General features: G+C 40.8%; 1 protein-coding gene across 4 annotated transcripts; it reads right to left on the bottom strand.

Moving 5' to 3' along the window:
- Positions 1-34: 34 nt before the first annotated feature.
- LOC112559174 (CD151 antigen-like) lies at positions 35-22,862 on the bottom strand. Of its 4 annotated transcripts, none has more exons than XM_025230180.1 (7): positions 22,749-22,862; positions 6,229-6,338; positions 4,989-5,255; positions 4,475-4,573; positions 4,027-4,179; positions 3,331-3,414; positions 35-3,113 (listed from the first exon to the last, which is right to left on the bottom strand). In XM_025230180.1, the coding sequence occupies exons 2-7, from the start codon at positions 6,331-6,333 to the stop codon at positions 3,048-3,050; spliced, it is 774 nt and encodes a 257-aa protein (XP_025085965.1). In that variant the 5' UTR covers positions 6,334-6,338; positions 22,749-22,862; the 3' UTR covers positions 35-3,047. The 4 variants fall into 4 exon arrangements, with proteins under 4 accessions (XP_025085965.1, XP_025085966.1, XP_025085964.1 ...); XM_025230181.1 differs by lacking the exon at positions 22,749-22,862 and adding an exon at positions 18,250-18,383; XM_025230179.1 differs by lacking the exon at positions 22,749-22,862 and adding an exon at positions 17,907-18,161.
- Positions 22,863-22,897: the final 35 nt, after the last annotated feature.

Here is a 22,897-nt window from a genome sequence, read left to right as displayed (position 1 = left end):
AAAATTTCAATACTTATACAAAATACCAAGTCTATTTTTTCAGAATATTCTGTTTTCTGTATTTCAATTGTAAAATTGTTGTCATGACAATCTCATTTCTTGAAAACCTTAGAAAGAGCAGGTCCTAAAACATGGAACACTACACAGCAGGAAATTCACAAAGGCTTGTGCTTAATCAGTGTAAGAATAACAATAAACATTCTGCCAAACATCACAAACAAATTATAAACTTTTCTTGTTACTAATTTACAATATTACATAACAGAGTTAAAACTAACGGAACATTGTTAAAATGATTTAGAGTAATTTATGACTGCAAATTTTATGTAACATGGTCTGTTGAAGGCCAAAAAGAATATAAAATTATTTTCTACTTACAATGCACTATAGCATTATGCCTAAGCAATCATGATATTCACAGGAACACAAACTAATAGACTGATTCAAATTCTCAGCAAAGTGAAAAATATTCTTTACAAAATTTTGCTCATATTTTAAAAAAAATAAACTCTGCATGATTTGCACACATTATAAAAACACAGTCAAAAACCTGTGAACTATCAAATTTAACAATGAATATAGTTCTTTACAATGTAGTAATGGATCGGTGAGCTTTCTTGAAGATAAGCTCTTAGTCAAGATTAGTCCATCTTTGCACATACACACAATTTTTAAAAACATCCACTCTTCTGGTGTACAGAAATATTCCTTTTTAAAAAACAGTTGTAGGTTATTTCAAAATTAAGTTTTGAAGAAACCCAGACAAAATTATGTAAAATGAAATCCTGAGACAGCCATCCTATAAACAATAATGCCATTTGCTCATCCTTTCACTTCATTTGTAATGCAATAGTTGATTGTTGTGACATTCACAGGCTTACGTTATTTTTAAGGTTAAAAAAAAAAATCACCTAGATAGTAAAATTCAGGAAAGCTCGAATAATAGCTTTGGTCCCTCTGTGGACTTACTTGTTGGTCACTGAACAGTGAGTGTAAGATCATACAACTAATGTAAAATTTAAGCCATTATAATGGTAAATCATGCCCAGAATTTCACAGAATTGTAAACTCTACTGTAGTTGGTAAACAATGAGATCTGAAACTTGTAAACATTGTTCAGAACAATACCATAAATGTACAGCAAGGACTATTTAAAAACAGCCTACATCTTATAAAATGCTTGGAGGAGCTGGCTACTCTTAAGTAGCCCACCCTGTATAAAGATATGGAACATGATTTACTAAAGCTCTGCAAATGTGATCTGACAAGGCTGTAAGCTACTTAACAGGGTCAGCAATAGTGTCTTGAAAATTATAAAATAGGATCAACATGTGACTCATTTTTTACACAAGCCTTTTTAAGCTAGTGATGTAGATGGAGAACCAAAAAAAACCCCATCATCCATCATTTGCATCATCAAAAAGCCTTGCCAGTTTGCCACTATGCTGACATCAATTCTACAAGAGAAAAAATAAAAGTAAGTAAAGCCAAAATGACAGATCTCGCAAAATAGTTCGCATACCATGGTGATTTGTGGATTTTCACTCGTAACTAAACAGTCAACTTTACATCTGAGGTTAAAATCCCTCCTCTCTGCCTACTCTGAAATCATAAACACGGTTTCTCTCTCTCTCACACACACACAATCATACCGACTAGATATGTCTGAGCAGCTACAGCTAATATTTCCTCATCTTTTACTCCAAACAATGATAATTACATGAAGAAAAACTTTGCTTGATCTGTTAAAATTTTTTAACTTCAACCACATTTTATCAAATAATTAACTCTACTCATTCATATCCACATTTTTTTTAAACTAAAGGAGGTTTCTTAGAAATTATGTATAAAAATGTGCTAGTGGAATATGCCAGAGGTTCGATGTTCTTGATTTAAAATGATAACCTGTAACTTAAAAAAAAAAAAAAAAAACCCTTCAAGTGGCTAGGGATAAAAAGCCATAGCTAGTTTGGCAACTCAGTCACAGTGTAAAATGAGTTGTTGCAACCAACAGTTTAATAAATAAATACTTGTTAGGTACAATAATTCAGCCTAGTGACAATTTTGATACTAATGGCCGATTTCTAATACATGCTTTGGAAAACACATGAAAAAGCAAGACCATTTTAACACGAACACACAGCACATGAATCCAAAGCTATTTATCTCAGCAAGTGAGAATCTGTTTTTAAAACAAATTAAAGAAAAAACACAAATGACTGACAATCTTCTCTTTGTAATGGCTTCATCGTTATTTATCAAAGTAAAATACACTTCTTAAAATGAAAACTTTCCTGAATATTAAAGATGCAAAAAGTTAAAACCAATCCAGTGTGACTCATAAGTTTGGCTGACAGGACATATGTCCCTTATCCATGAAGATTTTCAAATTCTAGACACATCCTTTATAAAGCATGAAGCTGTTGACCAACGCAACACTGAAGTGATGTAAACAATATCTATATTGTTGCTACTTGCTGTCATAGTAACATCGCAGGTAAATAATACATATCAAGATGTTTTAATTATGTCACGAGAATGATGAGGAAGTAAACATTAGATGGATATTCCATTTCATGCTGAGCCTATTTTAAGTAACTTTTGTGGGGCAAAATGGCTACCCAATAATTATCTTTAAAAGCCAAGACAAAAGCATAAGGCAAACAACCCAAAACCACAACATAAAGAAATAAAGCAACCAACGATTAGGTTTGGGGAAGGGGTGAACCAACAAGTGTCTTTAAATAAAGCTTCCACATTTAGAAAAAAAAAAATTTTTGATGAAAAGTTTTCGAGTCTGAATGGAGAGACCAGGTTAGGTTGTCAGATCATCCATGACCTTCACAATGAGGAAGCAACGATAAAGGGCGAAGAACAAGACAACGAAGTACTGTGCTAATGTCTAGGCCAAGAAAACAGCTTCAATTTTGTGTCCAGTTGTTCTTCACCACAGAAGCTGTAGGTCCTGGAGTTCAGGCTTGTCTGTGAGCATTACCTTTGACCTCAGTCAAGTATGAGGTGGTAGCTTTCCTAGGAGGTTATTATCTTCATATAAATTCTTTAGAAACCTTGATTTTTCTAGCCAGACAGCAAGCAAATACGATGCCAAATACCTGAAGCAAAAAGACAATAAATGTAGCAGTTGATTAAAGAATATGTATAATACACAAACAAAACTAACCAAATCTTAATATGTGCATACATGCGCACACACACACACATACAGACACTGTGATCTAAATTGCTAAACAATATAAAGCATATATGCTTACTGGGTCCACTTGCATAGTGGCCAATATGACATAATATATGAATAATTATCAATATTACCTGCAGGCAGCAAAAGCCTAGCCCAACACCACCAATGACTATGAGATGAGACCTGAGAAACTGCTCCAGCTGTTGCCAGCAGCCCTGGAAGTGCATTCAACCAATCTCAGTTTTATGGTTGGGATATGTGAGATCTTGGCTCAACCAACATTAACGCATTTGTAAAAAATCTTTGTTGTAAAAACTCAGAAAATACCGACCAAAAATTAGTGCAATAAAAGGATAAAAAAAAAAAAATCAACTGCAATAACAATGTAACATTTTCTGGTAAGTTTAACTACCAAGCATACATCCTTGCATATCTTTCGATGAGAGTCACTCTGAAGAACAAAAACTGAACGAACTATACTGAGAAAACAAAAACTGAGAAATAACAAGCCCATCCAGACTGCTAAAAACATTTCTTCTTACAATTAATGGGGAAAGAGGCATGGTCCATGATAAAAAAAAAAAATCCCGAGAAAAGAACTCATGGAACAACTGAAGCTGTTTTTGTTCAACGGATGTACCATTCTCAAAATCATTACTTGGTCATGCACGTACAAGAGAGCAATTCTAGTGAGATGAAAGAGTGCACATTCCTGAGCAGGATAAAGGCACTCTCACCCAGGTGTTCTATATTTTGTTAACATTTAAGTTTACAAAGGGAATTCAATTTATTATTACAATATATGCACAAATTAAAGACGTGATTACCTTGCGGTAAATGTTAGAAGGGTGACTGTTTTCCCCACAACCTTTGGATGGAGAAATACAGCAGGAATCTGGAACCTTGTTGTTTGTTTTCTCTGACCCTAGCCACCTGGAGTACTGCCAGTCGGTATAATCCTGTGCTCCACAACACTGAAACTATACAGATAGAAATATAACATTAGAATGCAGCCTACATCATAGATTATTACTCTCTATGCCTTCCCCAACCCCTAATGCATATCATTAAATCTACTGCTTCATTTCTAAAAAAACTATAGAAAAAATTGCATGGACTTTTCCAATAAAACCTGCCATGTACCCTGCTATTCAGATGCTTTTGTTGACAGTAGACACACACTCTGCACTGTCAGCAAGACTACAACACATAAATTACTTGCTAGGAAAAAAATATTCTAAATTTATATAACATATCAGTCTGAGCAAGACTCACATCTTCCTGCATGCTGTCAGCACTCTTCGTTATGCCTGGGTTGTAGTAATAGTTCTCTGTCAGGGTTTTGTTCAGATTTCTAGTCAGTTCTTCTCGAATCTGTCTCATAACAGTTTTAAAAAACATGAGGTATACGAGTATGAATTTGAATATTCAAGCATGCATACTGAACCTGGGCTACTTACTATGTAATTCTGACTGCTATAGCATGGACAGGTACTGAGCAAATGTTGCATGTATTAAAAATGGAAACTTAAAGTGAAGAAGACATTTCTACATGGATTGCTTATAATAATGTGTTGAAATAAATGTCATTCACACTTGTAATTCATTTGCAAAAGGTTACACTCCTCCCAAATACAAATACAATTATTCCTAACTATGGATAGTTGCTACAAACTTGGAATTGCAGTCAAGATTAGAGGAGATGCATACACATTTCTTTTTGAAATTACTATTCAGACAAACCAAGTGTTCAAATAGTCATTCTCATTCTCCCACTCCCCTCCCTCACCGTGTTCTCATACAGGTAGGCCAAAACACCTGAGACAGCCTCCAGAATAAAAATGATGAGAAGCAAGAAGGCAAAGGACACCAGACAACAGCGGATCTGGCGCAGTGCCCCCAGGCAGCCCATAAAACCGACCAAGATGATCAGCACACCCACGGACAGGAACAGGAAAGTGGTAGTTGAGTAGGTGTTGTTGCCAAGCAGCCCAATGTAGTCATGGCGACTGGCCAGTGCCCAAATGCCTAACCCCAGAAATGTCAGGCCTGTCAGCTGCAACATTTTAAAATATGGCAGTGTGTACTGAGGAATCAAAATAGCTATTTGGTGTGCAAAAAAATGCTACTTTTCGTGGTGGAGGGGACTGGGAAAAAAGTTAATGCATCTGATTAATACAGCATTCATGAAGCAGACAACAAAAAATGTGTGCATCTCCTATTTATCCTATATTTTATGACCAAGCTACAACGCTGAAAAACACAGTCAGCATGCTTTTAACCTTTAAATAAAAAGGAAACAAAAGCACTGTAATCTCGCTAAAAGGGAGTTCTGATGAACTAGTGAGTTTTGTATTTGGTTCGCGGAAGTAATGGATTTCCAAAATGGAAAGAATTAGTTCTCCAGTTACATCAGCGACAGCGCCCCAGGCTATCTTCAGATGAGTCGCATTTAATGAGTGATCTTTACTTGCCAGGCTGGCACGACAGGGCCCCCTCCTCGAGGTGGTACAAAATGCTTCATTAGATGAATCATCACTAGGTTTTTTTAACTACCCAGTCTTGCGAAAGCTCATGCAGATAATGAGCTCCTGCGACTGTGACTAATGTGGTGGCCAATTCTAGTAGTAAGAGAAGACTGGCAGTCTCTCTCTCTGCGTCTTTTTTTTTTTTAAAGGATGTGAATGGGGATGGGTGGGATCAGCCTAATTAGTTCGGCCATGGCATGCAGCTTGTCTTTCTTCTCTTGGTAAAATTATCCCTGAGGTCACATAATTTGCAGGTGTCCAACAAGATACCAAACTAGTTTTTCCCGAAGGATATGACTCATATACCAGGGACAGAAATGTGTTGCTTGATAACCAGTAACTTTACAAATGTTAGGTTCAACCTGAGGTTAGAGGAAGAAGAGATAGGGATGCGGAAGAACATCTCAGGCAATTATGCAACATTTCTTAAATGTCGCTCGTCTTTATGATTAATAGCATGTCGGTGGCAGATAGGAACCCTGAGGAAGGTGCCAGACTTACCCAAAATATCACATTGAAGACGACCAGAACGGAGCGAAGGAAGGTGACGCTGCAGCATCCTGTCTCTTTCCGTCTGTTCTTCACGCTGACCGCTGTGCCCGCCATGTCGTCTGCACAGAGATCACATCCACAGTTACACAATACACGGAAATTAATATGTTGATATGCAGGATATGCTTCCGATTGTTTCTCAGGCGTCTGCTTAGGGTTCAAAATGCTCACAAACATTGTGATTTGAAATACATGGCAATAAGTAGGTGATGTAAATCTGCGAAGAACTGGGGTAGGTTTGTTGCTTTTGTTGTTTTTTTTAAAAGTGAAAGATGCCACGTATAACACGATTTTTTTCGCTTTGGTATAAGCTCTTGTTATTTCCTCGTGTGGAAAATACTCAGATGCTCAACTACGATTTTCGCCAGGCAGCTGGTCTTCCTTCACTTCATCTAACTCATGGGTACAGCAATTCTTGCAAAGTACTTAGTATTTGAGAAAGTGAAAAAGTCAGGTACCACAGTGAGTTAAAACGAGAATTAACTCCCTAAACTGTGTAAAATACAGCAGAGAAAAGTTTTCCACAACTGCCCTCGAAATAAAAAGTGACGGCACGTGAGTTCCGGGAATATTCACAACTGAAGAATTTATTCGAGGACTTCAGCAGACAGCTTACGGCAGCGGAACATAAACATTTACTATGGTAATGGAGGCATGTAGCTGCAACATAAAATTCCCATTACTCCGCGATATTAGGCACATAGAACCGAACGGTGAAATTATGACAGATGTTAAATAATGCAATATCATCTTTTTAACGACCATTTCAACTTTGTTTTGGCTGAAGCTACCAAAAAATACTCAATATTTCTGTCTGATGTTTTCCCAGTCGCTCTAAGGTGGCAAGAGAAGGTAGATGGACAGAATGTAAGCTGAAGGAAGGATCTGAAGAGGCCTGGAGATAAGAGGGGGTGAGACTAGCCAACATGATGAAAGTCGGTTTATCTGTGTCGCCAAACTGCTGAACTCAGCTGCAGAAGATGTCGATGGCACCACACACCAACCATCATACATCCTATGGTGCTGGCCACTCAGTGATTACTGGCGCTCTGTGCACCTGGCTCCTGAGTGCCTCACCTGGCGGATTGAGAGATCGATGAAGCGTGTGTTTAGCCATCCTGTTTTCTCTTTCTCAAGCGGCAGGCTCTACGGCACGTGAAGAAAAAGAAAACCTGTTTGTCTGCTTCCCAACGACTGGAACGAAAGTCGCGCGTACACACACACATGCGCGCTGGCAGACACAACCATTCGCATGGTGGGTGGCAAAGAAATGGAAATTGTGGCAGAAGAAACAAATTATTATTATCGATAAATAAGCAACAACTAAGCACAATGCGCGCGCACGAGCGAGTGTGTGTGTGTGTGAAGAGGGGTCGGTGTTTGTGTGTCCGAGTGTGCACATTAAAAGTGAGAAAAATAGAAGTGACTCTTTCTTGAACGAAGTCTCCCTAAAGGCCATTCTTAAACAGAAAAACATGGACACAGTTTGAAGAGGTTTGGCAATGAACAGGTTTGGCAAAGTCGTGTGTGAAGGTCATAACAAACTAGTGGTTAAGGGGAGAAAGCTCGGGACATTTATATTTTGGTCAACATGCTGAGTCCATGCTTGTTTGCCAGTGAATGGGACTTGAAAAGTACTTCGGAGGTTTGACGCTTTGGCACTTTGCCCAGTTAATATGGGAGTTTCCTATAAGCTGACTGTGCTATATACTGCCTTACTAAACTCTAACCTTCTCAGATAGCACTCAACCTCCTTCATGTCTCCTCGTTTTCACCCCGCGTCCAAAATAAATTTTTAAAATATTTGAAAGAGATTTAAGGACGACGCAGATGCTGTAAACTAATGAGGTCTGCCGAGTGTTACAAGTACCTCCAGGCTGATGGGGGAGTTTTCACAGCGTACAGGCAGATCAAACAACTTCATATCTACTTGGCGCAAACACGTACTCGTGCGTGTCTCTCTGTGTGTGAGTGTACATATGTATGTGTGTGCGCACGCGTGTGTGATTGAGGAATATGGAAGATCGCTAACGACGCCTTGAAAGGACATATGAGCGGTTCTGCATCTTTGCAGTTTGTTAATGGATGAAAGTATGTCTGTATACTTTCGTATTGCTTACTATACGACACTGGCAATGTAAGCGTATGCCGGGTAGAGTCCATCAAGGTCAGGCCAGGAACCCATCTTAGAGCAGAATTAATCAGCAGCAGACCGATTGTCTCTTCTGACCTCTATTCATCGACATCAAAACGCTTTAAAGACATCCCAGTGATGCCGCTACTTTTTTTTTTTATTTTTGAACAGGGAAGGGAAGCCATGTAACCTCTTGTCTTGTGCACAGATGAAAATGTCGACAAAATGTTTCAAATATCTGGCCAGTTAGTCATCATCATAATCTTCAGTCCTGACTAGCTGCAAGAGATGCCTGACTATTGACACCGATTTTTATCTTCTCGACCTCTCGGTTTTGTACCATTCTCTGGAATTTGCTGAATGACAGGCCTGTATACTCTTGGATGATTAACTTCCATAATATCTGACGGGGAGAAAAAGCGCTCAGGGAAAGTCTTCAACTGCCAGTCTCCCATTCCCTCTTCCACTTGAAGTCACCTGAGCTCCACAAGCAGGTCGGACCGCCAACACGTGCTCGACAGAGACTAAGCGCCTGCGTCTGCAGTAGCCTCCGACTGAAATACAAATGTTTACACTTACCGATCCTACACCAGGCGCCAGGGTGTCTCGTCTCGAGTGTAATCCATGTGTACACATTTCACAACCATCACACAGAAGAATGTACAAAAGCAATATAGACTTCAACAATTAGCCATACTCACAACATCAAGAACGCAAAAAATAACTTCACTGTGACCTAACCGTCAAGCACGTATAGAACAGAAGTACGAACATGGGAACGATGAAGATGATCATGTCGTATGATTTTGTACTAGTGAATAGGTCAGAAAATAGTGAACATTTAATCCAAAGGTCTCATAAAATCTAGTTAATGAGACAGATTGGTATTTAACGATAAGATTTTTTATACATCAACCATTTATGCATGAAAATATTTAATTTATTATTCCTTCTTTTCTCAACTTTTGTTGCTATTGAAACCACCATTATTCCCCAATGTCCTGGCTTGGCATCTATTGGTCTATGGAAGCCTAAACTTAGCACGTCTACAATATTTATGCTCAGACATTCTTTTAACATCCAACAACCAGAACGAATTCCTTTCTGTTTTGGAAGCTTGTAATTCGACAACAGCGACGACAATCAAGATGCAGTAGACGATGATGTTTAGTCAACAGGCTCAGCCAGCATCCGACCCCTTCTCCTCGCACTCCAATTTTCCGGCTCAATAGGCTGTCTGATCATTCCTGTAGGAATGAGACACTTAACTGTTATTGTCGCCACAAACGGAAGCCACACACCAAGGTGCCGGTGAGGTCTCCTTCTGCATGGCATTGGTATTACACATGTGTGTTATAATAATGGCCTTTCCGCTGGGCCGACGATTTGGAGAAAATGCTTGCGCAGGTCCTTTCCACATATTCACACGTGCATCGATCTCACATTGCGAGTACAGGATGTGGGTTTGATGTGTCTCGATGTCAACACTGACACGTGTCGGCCAAATGGCTGACAAACATTCATTGCTCGGAATCAGAGTAATTAAGGATCAGGACAACTCCGGGCACAAAATAATATATCCGCAACTTTCATTTATTTACTTATACACAGTTCTATAGTCGGGACTACATGGCTTCTTCTTTTTCTGTTGTCAGTAGTCATTTCAACTACATCTCTTGATCATCGCTGTAGCCGCAATAAGCACCAAATAAATTGAATCGAATGTAGTTTCGTGCTTATACATGAAGATAGTGTAATTCGCAGGTACACGTGGAACACAAGATTACAGTTTCGAAGCTGGCTTAGCAGAAACGAGGACCAGCAAAGGTAAAGGCAGCGGAATGAGAGGGACGCCACCTTCTACATGCCATGTCCTGGACACGGTGAACCACTTACTGTCATTACCCCTAGGAACGCTAGGTCATGGACGACTGTTATGCTGAAATGTCTCGTTAAGTTTTCATGAACTGCACATACTTAAAAAAGTGCGCCAACTTCCTTCTGGCTGTCCGAGATGCCCGTCTCCGAGAAGAAAAAAATGTACGGATGAATTAGACATTCGAAGTTCTGAGAGAAAGGTCAGTCTGGAGGTGTTCTTGCAGCAAAACATCATGGAGGCACATCACGGATACATTAAAAATGCAAGTCCCGATTTTCTGAGCGCTGACCCCGGCTGACCGCAACACCCTGCTTCCCGAGACTTGCCGCAGCCCTATAACATGGGGAGACAAGGGGCGGAGGGGCGCCAGACGCCAGGCAAGTGTCCTGACAACCTGGCAGCTGACTTCTGCCTCGCCAAGGATGGTGAACCAGTGATGACTCATCCTGAAGGTGATTTAACCCAATTTATGAGACGACACTACCGTTAGTGGACTAAAGATGAATGTCAGAAGTAGATAGGACAGGAATGATGAACATGCCTTTAAACACATTGCTTTAATTTAAGGCCAGACTTTTTAAAAGCTTTTTAAAATTAAAAACAGAAGGGAAAACCAGTGTAAATCAATCAAGAAAAGAATTTTAACAGATTCTAACTTAAAAATATTTTTGAACCAGTTTAAGCCACGTATAAACTAGCATAAATGACAGTAATAAATCAAGGTTAAAAAAATTTTTAAGAAACTGTGCCCAGTCGTTTTTAACTCTGAAAACTGGTTTAAAAAGGATAATTAAAAATGACAAAAAAGCTGCGAAGAAACACGCAGTATTGTATTGGGTGTGTGTGAGAAAGAGAGAGAGATAATGTGTGTGCGCGCGCGTGCATGATTGAGGACTGTGGTAGATCGTTATCGAGGGATAATGAACGTGAAACCGAGTTGTCCATTTCTCTCACGTTAGGTCTAATTTTAGTAACAAGGGTTTGAACGTACACACCCACATATGTATCTCCTCTCAGCTAAACCAGTTCACTAACCGTCAACAGGTAACTCTCAAAACAGTCAGGATTTGCCTGTAAGTACATCGAGGAGACCATTTATCAGGATGTTCCCCGCATCATTATCCAAGTGATTAGTCGAGAAGGAGATGATCGGTGTGATAAAACACTCGTTAAGAGGATTGTTGGATTGTAAGAGTCAGGGTCTAGGGACATCTGTTTACGGATTTGGTTATCAAATTGTCCCTCTCCAGTTAGCCGGGTTTCTTTCGGTTTTATTACCCTCTTCCACACACAGTGCGAAGTCGAAAACATGTTGTTTTTTTCTAAATCGAAAGTAAACCAACTAACCGAAAGAAAGGACTATAATAATGTGGACATCATCCAGTAGCGGTAAGACATAAAACAACATCCCACCTGTTAATCCAGCGGTGATGATTACAGTTCCTGGCATGGGTGAAAATACTGAGCCGTGAAAGCTTGAATATTTCCTCTCTCGCTTACTGATCGTTAATAACTGCAATTCTTGGATGATTCTCCAGCTATATGACATTATCTGACATTAAGTATTCGAAACAGGAAATAGGACACACATACACAAATACCCTCCATCCGTCCCTCTGTCTATCCAACTTTCTCTTTCAGACGAACCGACAGTTGCTAACAAGAAATGGCACGAGGTAAATCGAGGTTCCATTATGCTGATCTGATAAAAGTCGTCTGCCGTCTGTAACAAAGCTTTGGTCCAAGAGGAGTTCCTGACAAAGTCTGACCAGAGTTAACAGACCTAACCCAGGAAACAGAACTTCCGACAGCCCGGAGTGATTGTAAGAGAAAATTTTAAAAAGCACGCAATGTTGTACGCCATCTGTCATGTGACACACACACAATCACTCTCACTTACCGTATTTACAGAGGCACGCTACATCTCAATTAATTCAGTAGAATTCCACTCGGGTAACAGTTCGGGTAGTATACACCATCGACGTCTTTAAGCTCGACAACCGCTTTCGACTTCAGCCGTGTTCAAAACTGATGATAACCAGTGACTTGTTCTCAATACTTTGAATCGACTGACTTTGATCAAGCTCTGTCACACTGTGTGGGTGTTAAACCTGACGACAACTAGTTGTTGTCAACAGTTCGAGGACTGCCTTCAATCAAACGTAGTCCCGCCGGGTAACGTCAGCGCGGACATCTACAGCAACAACACCGCCCACCACTGCACTGTACAGACACGTCAAAGCCTGGCTGATAAGCCACCACCAGGTTATAGGCAGTATATTATACGAAGTGGAAACACTTGACACTTAGAGGTCGACTACCATGCCTTGATATCATTCCCCAAAAATCTTATTCTTCCCCTTCCGTTATCGGGATACAACCTACAGACATCAGCCAGTGAGCAATGACCGCCGAACAAAGACGTCAGGAATATGCAGATTACAGGAAATTAATGTGATCCCAGATTTCCCATTGCCATGACAACACAAACTTTCTATGCACTCAAATACAGGACTTTATTGTATTCTGTGTAAGCTGATGCTTGTGTATCTTAAGAACGAAAGTGAACAATTTGCTGAGAGTGGGAAATGAAAATATTTCTGGCGAAAAAAAAAAAACCAACTATGAGCTCTTCGTGACCTTTAAGGCTGTAACTGTCGCACGACAACCATCAAGTACTTTACACCAGCTCGGTATTTCCTCGACATAAACAGGTGAGGCTCGAAAACTGAATCTGCTGAACATTTCGTATTCTTCTTTCTCCTCGTTTACATTTCTTCCATTTCTCTTTTTTTTTTCTTTTTGCGTCCCCCATCTCTCGCTCCCTCCCTCCATCTCTTTCTCTCTCGTGTGTTTTCTCGTGAGCTTGCTTTCCACGGTCACAACACACACAAAAGGTACCATTCTGGAATCCTACAGCTTATCCGAAAACTTCGCGTTCATCCCTTCGTGGAGGACCCCATCATCCGCTTTCACCGCCCTGAAAGACGTTCCATTCCAAACCCCAGACTGTTTTTGTTCAGGTTTCTTACGCTTTCACAGAACTATCGGCGTCAAAGCGAGGCGAACTACATGCATCTCAGCGCGTGCAAAGATGTGAGCAGGACGCGCCACAGGATGCTGTAGGCCTCCGGCGCCATTGCGCTGATGGCGCCATTAAAAGCTCTCGTGTTTAAAACATAATGTCTGCAATCGAACAAGTGGGGATTTTTTTCCTTAAAAAAGCTCGACATTCTCTATTGTCATACATCAAAAATCCTTCTTTAGGTTTAATGCATAAAAAAAAATCTTCAACATTTTGGTTCTTGTGCCTAAATCCCCTCCGGCAGGTCACGTGATTGCCATGCGGTCAAGCAGGACTAGCCCGAAGCTAGCGTTAAACGTCACCTCACCCCACCACCCTTAGTCTCCTGGGAATGTAAGATACAGAAAGTTTCAAAAAAATTGAGACATTGAACTCAAAGCAGTCTTTACCAGTCCATTGTTGATCGGCTAAGAGCATGTTTTCGCCGGAGGTTGAACATTTGTTTCTCCTTTATGCACAGCACAGTGGCTGTAAAGGCATCTTAAAATAAAACTGCCTGACTACCAAGTCCCACTCATCGAAACATTCCCTGCCAAGGGTTACAATCATCAATGGCTTCATGAAAGATCAATGACAAAAACAAAACTTTAAAAAACCGGGAGCTGTATTCGTTGGGAGATGGAAATCCCCTGAAGAGTCCATTTCACCAGTTCAATGTTTCTCTGTCGCACACACACGAATGCACTCACTCACTCACAAAGCAGAGGCCATTGATCTCGAAGGGTTTCGAGCAGGAACAAAAAAAAAAAATCAATGACTAATAGGCGCTAATTTTAAGCTGGTTATTATGTTTCAATCTCTCTGATTTTATATATAAGCCTTCTAGCAGAATCTTAAATTATCCCTGTTGTGGGAGTTATTGTTGGCGTTTTGCTATTTGGTTGAGCGACAGCTAATTGACGGAAGTTAAATCCTGTAGTTTAATTTTGGAGACAACGGATACATTTTTCAGCTAGAATCGTTTGCATTTCATGCACGGACGCGGGCGTAGACTCATTCCCACACATAAACATTAAAATGCCACGACAATGTTTTTTTGGAATCTGTTAAAAAGCAACCAGCAGCTGCTGAGCTTGCTTTCTATAGGAGTCAACGCTCGGACGATTATCACTGGCTTTATAATACAAACGTGGCTATTATCTACAGACAACAATGCTGGCTTTATTATACAGCCTTCATTATCTGTAGCAGACAGTAAGGACGTGTGTCTGGGTAAAAATACTACCTGATGCACGCAAACATCATCCACAAGAAAACTCCTGCACACCCACTGCACAGACAACTCAACAACATAATGTCCGTTTGTTATTCTCCTCGTGGCTTATATATAGGGCGATGTCAAACGGTCTAACCAAGTCTCGACTGTCACACCATTTCAACTCCGACCTTAAAGTATTTTTGCATCCTGTCACTTTTGTCCTCGCTGAAAAAATTCTGACCAACAGCGCATATGCTGACTGCATGGTGTTTATGAGTGTGTTTTCGCGATCTGCTTCTTGTTCCGAACTACAGCTGGGTGGGGAAGGGGGAGTCCGCGGGATGAATGTCGTGTTTACGAACACTGTAAACAAACCTCGGCCAATAAGCGCCAAATGTAAGCAATACATCCTGGTCATTCAGTGCTGCCTGTGTCCACACAGTTCCCGGATGTTTCGCCAGACCAGTGCTTTACCATTCCTAGCGCTTGTCAATCGTCTGTCATTTATGTTAGCTGTATGGTTTCTTGATTGGGAGGACTAGGAGACGTAGTCTCAGTTTTGTCAGCACAGCCTCGCTGGACGAAGAGAGAAAGGACGGAAGAGATTCACCGATCATTTTGCGAAAAGAAAACCAGGTTTTACTGTTCAGTGAAGACTTTTCGATGTTCTGCCACCCCCGAGGATTTGAAGATCGTGCAAGCTCAAGCACAAAACCCCTTTGGCATCATATAACACGCAAAGCCAGCGTAAAAGGTCATCAATGAGAAAGAAAGATACTTCCTTGGCATTTTAATGTTTGAACCACTACATTTTTAAAGCCACAAAAGTGATAACTATATGGTGTCTCGAATTCACCTTCCTGGTAGAGGGTATTTCTAAGCCGGTGTAAAATAATATTTGAGAGCGAGAAAGTATTTCTTGACATTTCAACGACTACTGTTTGCACGTCATCACAAGAAAATAGCAGGTATACGGTGTCAGAGATTTCTTCCTCGCTGATACTTTGGATAAGATACTTGACTGTACCGGTCCAGTCAAGAATTTTTGATAAAACATTCCTCTGAAATGAGTGCCTAAGACGCGTACAGCTGGGACATGGCGTTGATACCCAGAATTTTGTTCTGGCAATTAAGATAGAAATTCTGGAAGTTCTTCATAAATCGGATTTGAATGACGTGGTTCACACCATCAGTACCAATCGTATGTCATAGACCTCCATTGAATAATAACCGGAACTGATGTATGCGTGACCCGGAAGTTATCAACCGCGGTAGACGACAGTCCTGGTCCTACAGGGAGTGAAAACTGACCAATAAAGTGGACCACCACAGCAACTGTGTTTGTAGAAACATTTCCTGTCACCTTTCATTTCTTACACCACACACACGAAACGCGTGGTGAAGCCCTTTAACCAGTTTCTTTCGCATGCGTACTCAATCAAAAACGGACAATGTTAAGATAAATGAGTCAATCAAAATGCGCGACCAATTCTATGCAGATGATTTTTTACCAACCTTTTTTTTAAACGTTGTGTAGTGCTAATAATAAATAATAATAACCAGAGCGCGCTGCACTTTTCTTAATAAAGTCAGGTAACATAAACGTTTATAATGGGCACACCGCCAAAGGCAGCACAAAGCAATACAAACCGAAAACACCTTTACCGAGTTTTCTTCTCTTTTTTTAAAAATGAAATTGTTGGAATAAGTAGGTAAGCTCCTGAATGATGTACCGCCGATAACATCTTTTACCGTCGACGGCCGCCAGTCTTATCTAGCAGTAGTTATTATCTAAGAAATGGCGGCTGTTGACCTTGTTATCGCTAACTGTGGGCCACTTTAACAGCTATAAATAAGCCAGTGAGTGGCTGGCACCATCGATTTATATATATAAAAGAATTCTGATGCTATGAGTTACCGCATAAAAGGTGTGTAACACTCACTGACTTGTAGCAAAAGGTGTAGGGCATCGTCATGTCACAAAATACGCCGACACAAAAAACATGGTCAACGACAGGCATGGGTCATTACACTCATTACACGTGTACATGTAACGGATCGGACATGGTACAGAAATATACTTTCAAATACTTTGAAAACGCCGTTCGTGTGGATTTGTTTGTTAAATATTTTGCTTTTCTTCAGCAGAAACATAAGGGTTGATTGGTGATTTGACCTAAACGATTGACGTGTTGGTATGTCCTCATCCTTACGAGAAAACGTCCTCTATCATTATATATCATAATATTTCAATTTATATATATATAAATAATATTTTCAATGTGATGTGAGTTTCATGACGTAAACAATTGGAGAAGTTTATCTTTCCAAAACAAAATGAGCTCAACCATTTGATAAACAAATTTTATATTTTAAAATAAAAGTTAATCCAAATAAGCATTAACCATATCAGCAATGTGTTAGGTGTATGTATGTCAGAAACATTTCTGCAGTGCTTTCAGCCCGACGGAACAAAATGTACTGCGGTAAAAAGGAACTGGATACATAGGTAAGTCTTTTGGAAACAATAATGACACAAGCAATCGTCTGCACAGAAGCCGTTTGTAAGGTCCCTAATTTGTACAAGATGAGAAAACGGATTAAACTGCCTTATAAGAATGTATCATTTCAAGAACTCTCTCTTCAACGCACGTTTCGTCCACTAGAACCGTGGGTGCGCCCACGTAATGAAATGTATGCAACACGAGCATACACAGGTGTAATTTAATAACCCAAGCTAACACCACACTTATTTCTATGGCAAAGATTCCTCATACATTGTCTTTACACGATGTTACAGTGGGTTGTCATCACAGAGATAAGCGCGTGTCCTGTGTTTCAAGTTTAGACTGAGAATCCTTCGTCTCTCGGTGACTCATTGTCCAGAACAGCGAGCACAGACAGCGCTGATAATACCATCTTCACTCGTAGATAACATCGCTCACGTGCTCCAACCCTCGCAATGACAGACGGCAGTTCCAGAAACATCTCTAATCTGCGAATCATTCGCATTCTTCTAACCTTTTCTACTGCACTGCTGTCCAGTTCACATTACAATCAGTCCGAGCGTCATCAACCAACGGTATCTACCTTGGACTAAGTGAACACCTACCCGATAAGCAGATAACTCATAGACTTCGTAATCAATCACGGTCAAGACACAATATAACTCGTGGCTTTCTCTAAAACCAACGGTGAGAGATCGACGCAAGGCTGATGGACATGTTTGACAAGAAATATCCTGGGGAAAAAAACTGCATCGTGGGTTGAAACATCTTCAGACACGTAAACGGTTTCCTAAGCTGGCGCTTATAATTAATGATATACTTGCCCCTTTCCGCGGTGTGATCCTCCATTTTTGATTCGCGTGAGCGTGGTGCGGCACCCGCAGTAGCGCTGAGGTGTGCAAGATATGGCCGCTGCTACCCGACGCCGGCTTCACCTTAAATCTGTTTCTCTTCACTACTAGCACCATCCCTTGCCCACCCCAACCAGCACGACTACCATAAAAAAAAATTAAATCGTCCTTTTCTCTAAACTGCCTTCATCCCCTTCCCCCCACCATCTTCAGCAGCTGTCAAATACATCAGTGCACACACTGCGGAAACCGATGTGGGAAAAGTAGGGAGGGGGGCACTCAAGTTTTCAAGAGAATCGTTGTCTGGTGTACTCACCCGTCGCAGCTCTCTCTCTCTTTCCTGATTTCGCACCCCCTCCTCGGAGTCGTGGAGATGGGGGAGAAAGGGGTGGGGGTGGCGTCTGTCTTCCCACAGCACTGGGAGCGCGTGCAAAAGCAGGTCGTGCCCGCTCGTGAATCAACGGCTTGCAGTCACTGAGCTCCCGCCACAACAAGCCACCGACGATGTTCGCTGGTCGCCGCCGCCGCCGTCGTCGCTGCTGGCGGAGGTGTGGTTGCTGATCGCGATGCGAGCTGCAAGCAACGACTGGAGTCGAAAGTGCCTCAAGACACCAGAGACATGGGCAGCGGTTGCAAGCAAGTTACTCTTGCTGCAAAGAATGGCCTCTCTCATTCAATCCCCCTTACATCCATAATGTGAGCGTTCATATTAAACGAAAATAAACAATAAAACTCCGTTGGTAGGATAAAACCAGACACGACGCTCGCTCCCTCGGCAAACCGAGTGATCACGTCTTAATTCTTCGACCTCGTCTAATGGAGACGGTTTGCCCCCGTGCCCTCTCCACATCTACCTGACTCGCAGGTCTGGCGAAGGAAAAGGTTAGCAGCGGATTGGGAAGATAGGATCGAGTGAGCGTGCGAGCTTAGGTGAGGGAGTTGGGGTAGGAGGTGAGAGAGTTGGGGTAAGGGAGGGGTGAAGGGCAAGGAACCGGGTTCGGGGGATGCACCGAGGCTGTGGTGTGCTTTGTTCACAAAGGCGACCCAGACGTCTGCGATAAACCAGCCGCGGAGGGGCGCCAATTAACACGGTCCTCCGACTGCGCGCCAGAAAATAAACCAACTGGGATGCCTGCATCTAGCGAACACCGAGGCACTGTCACGTGCTAACGGACTGCTGACTGCACAGCCCATGCATCGCAATGATCCCGCTATTACATCTTACAGGCCCCAACGTGGGCAAAATATAGTTTGGCATTTATACGCCAAAAAAAAAAAAAAAAAAAAATTCCATGACAGGCAGAAGCTGTTGAGTGACAGATATTCCACCGTAACAGCCAGGCCCTAGCTTGCCTTCTGACTGCTGTGTACGTCGTCCACACTACGTGACCACCAAGTCACGTACAGCATGCCACGCGCTGGCGTCTAGACAACATTCAGTGCCGCTCCACACACAAACGGCTTGGGGCAAGCTTGCATAAATGTTTTGTATATGTTCTCGTCTAAATATATGTACGTATTCCCAAAGGTATGACTCGCTCTTCTTTTGAAATGTAAGGACGCAGTTGTAAAAAGAAGAGACATCTATAAACAATCCTACAACTCAGCCCTGCTTCGTTGTATGGCGATGTAGGAACTCCAAAACTGATTGAATACGCGTAAAGGTTAGTAAGCTTATAGCTATTCACCTTGCTGATTTGCTCTATGCTAATGCAGTATGCAAAGCTCCAAATCGGAATGAATAACGTGTGTGCACGGCATATTTTAAAAGATTAGGTCAGAGGCCAACAGCAATTATCCACTTCAAGAGAAAGCGCACTTGCAGGGGCTCAAAAGTAATTCTTACAAATATAAATATTTTCTTACATAAGATGTCTAAAAGCCTAGGCCTCTACTACCTTTCATTGCAACTATAGGTTGACAAAGGTTGACGTCGTGCGTCCTGCATCGGGACTAAAGCTCTAGCTCTGGGTCGGAGATAGATATTTTTCCAGTTCATTTTTTTTTGTAACGGCTCTAGAGTAGCAGGTAGCCGAGTGGTTAGAGAATTGAGGTGCAGACAGAAGTCGCTAAAAAATGCTATTTGAATTCGCTCACAATCAAACTTTAAAACCAGCCTTTCCTTCGAAGACCTCCACCCCCAATGCTAATGACATTAGACATGTCGGCCATGTTATTTATCTTTGTACTCTGTGTTAGAATGTTACGGACTGCCAACTTCTAACACTATTGTACTTGATAAATTAAATTTCAATCACATTAATTTTGGCTGAATAAATAAATGAAAACACTTCACATTTTGGCAGACTGGCCAAAGATGTCTATGGGCTGTACTTTGCCTCCCTTCTCCCTCTGGTGGGTTGGGGAAGGAAAGGCAGCAAGGGAGAGGAGATGGACACCGGCCTCAGGTAAAGCTGGCCCAAAGAAAAGAGGGATCTCTAACACCTTATTCCCCAACAACCTGAAAAAGGTCAGGGTACGACCTTTACCTTACCTTGGGGTTGGTTACATGAGCACTACTGTCTCCAATTCATAACATGACATTCACTGCATAAGCTGACATGTTAAACAATGCTTGTGCAAGCCAAGCCACGACAAGTCAGCATATGCGCAAGAGATATACATTGACTTATATGCACATTCTGTCCATAAGCATCTCCTTGCTTTCTTCATCATTTGTCTTATCAAATGACAATAATAATGAAAACTTTTTTTTTTCATTCTTATGAAGATGAGAGTTACTGTTGCCGGCACATCGTGAAGATATTACACCTTAAAAGACCAAACCTTCACCCTCCAAAAGGATAGAATACATCTGATCTGGCAGAAGGAGGTGAGGACAGCTGTTGGGTCAGATGGAATCAATTAGTGAAAAATGACCACATTAGTAACTGAATCTACATGTGCTCCTCACCTCCTTCCCTCGGGTTAACCATTCTCTCCTGCCATACGCTAAATGTTCGGACAAATGCACAGCAAGAGCTGGAGTTAAATTCTAGATGTGCAAGATGATGCATATTAAACCATGAAGCATTAAACATTTGCTTTAAAAAATTCTCAAGTCCCTTCTCTCATCTTATGAATCTGCTTATTTCAGCACCTAAGTAGCGTTGTCTGGTTGATTCTTCGATTCTTTCTGTTTTTACTTCACTTAATATATGCAAATGAAAATAATAAGGTAACTTAATGCTATCTTGATTGATACTTATCATTTACTGCCTTATGCTACACTTTCTAAAAAGTCTTTTTGTCTGCTAAGCACAATTTTAATGTGAGTCAGGAAGGAGAGTTCCAAACATCAAGTAGCGATATTAAATCTTCCTCTTTGTGCACTGTAATTAAAAACCTGAAAATCCATTGTGAAGATCAAAATTAACATTCCTGTAATTCTACTTGTACCAACCATTTTCCATCAAAAGTGTAAATCTTACTCTGGCTATGACGTGCATTCAACAGCACACAGATAAACACTGATTTTGCTTGTCAACTACAAATAACTGTAAATGGGACATATTTTTTAATGTGAGTAAACATAGCATATGCTTTCATTTTGACATTGTCTTATTGTTCTGGTATTCTTTCCCCCCAAAAGGTGGATTGTACATGTTAAATGATATAAGCTTTCATCAAAGTTACTAGAAAGGCTGTGTGGCATATTGTTTTTCCTCACCTATAAAGTATAATATGTATTGATATTATATTTCCTCACCTATAAAGTAAAATATGAATTGATATTATATTGGTTAATGTAAAACTTGCTGAGTAAGAACTTTTTATTGCTCATATCTGCCCCATGAACATCCAATAAACTGAAAGCTCTCATACTGAAAACTAACACAAAATATTTTATAGCTTACTTGAATGCAGTATTCTAAAGTGCTTTTATTTCTTAAGTGTATCTTTTAAGGAAAATATGCATTTGACATGCTTAATATTACATCTTCCTTAACAGTATTCCCAGTAAGCAACTCTCCAGGTTTGTCTAAGTCAGCACATTTTGATTTGCTTATAATTTACATACTATTCTGTTCAAAATGTTTACTATAACTCAACTTCAGTACATATAATTTCTTCATGCATTCTTTAATAGGGTAAGAGACGGTCATGGCAATTGACTGATTACTAATACAATTCAGATCTATCTCATGAAAAGGAGAGTAAAACTCATCCTTAAATCCACTATTACCCCCGACTCTTATGACCATACATTTGTTTGTTAGTTAAGCAACATCCTTTATCAAGTCCAGCAGGGTCCATAAATTTAAGAGTTTGAGGTTTGTTTACAGTAAACAAAGAAGGTGCACATTAGTACACACACGTAGTAGATTCATGTGCTGCACAATCTGGATGTTTATTCCTATCAATGCCTTTCTTCTTTATGCAGCGAGGATACAGACAAAACCCACGTACTCGGCGAACACGCACGCACAGGCGCGCGCAAACACACACGCACATCTTGTAGCTATACCATTCTGGCAACGCTATGTACAAAGATCAATGAGATTTCTGGGAAGAAGCTGGGGGAGAGGGCGAGAGGGTGATGAATGTTAAGAAAAGAGAAAGATAACCAAATCATCGAGTTCCAAACGGACGAACAAAATACGCCAGCAGCACACTCGATCTCTCGAGCAACACTGCGTCAACTTAAATATATGACTTGGGAGTTAATACTAATAAAGCGAATGGAAATTTATCCGTTAGTTATGTCGCAAAGCCACAAACTTAGCAAAAAAAAGTGATAGTTACACAAAATCCGTGTTGATTTTTTCAAGTAAAGTAGTCAAACAAGCGAAAGCGTAAAATAATTACACCTACCTGTGTCAACACCTCGCTACGTCTACACTACCTGTAGCTAACGTGACTCCATTACGCTCGGCTATTTTCGGTTCCTTCCGTTAAACCTTACGGGATCACACGTAAAGAGCCGAACATCCCCGATTTGAGATTGGCGTTCTTCGTCATCG

This window comes from Pomacea canaliculata, linkage group LG3 (assembly GCF_003073045.1).
Source record: "Pomacea canaliculata isolate SZHN2017 linkage group LG3, ASM307304v1, whole genome shotgun sequence".
NCBI lineage: Eukaryota > Metazoa > Mollusca > Gastropoda > Architaenioglossa > Ampullariidae > Pomacea > Pomacea canaliculata.
This window is presented reverse-complemented; position numbering and strand designations above follow the sequence as displayed.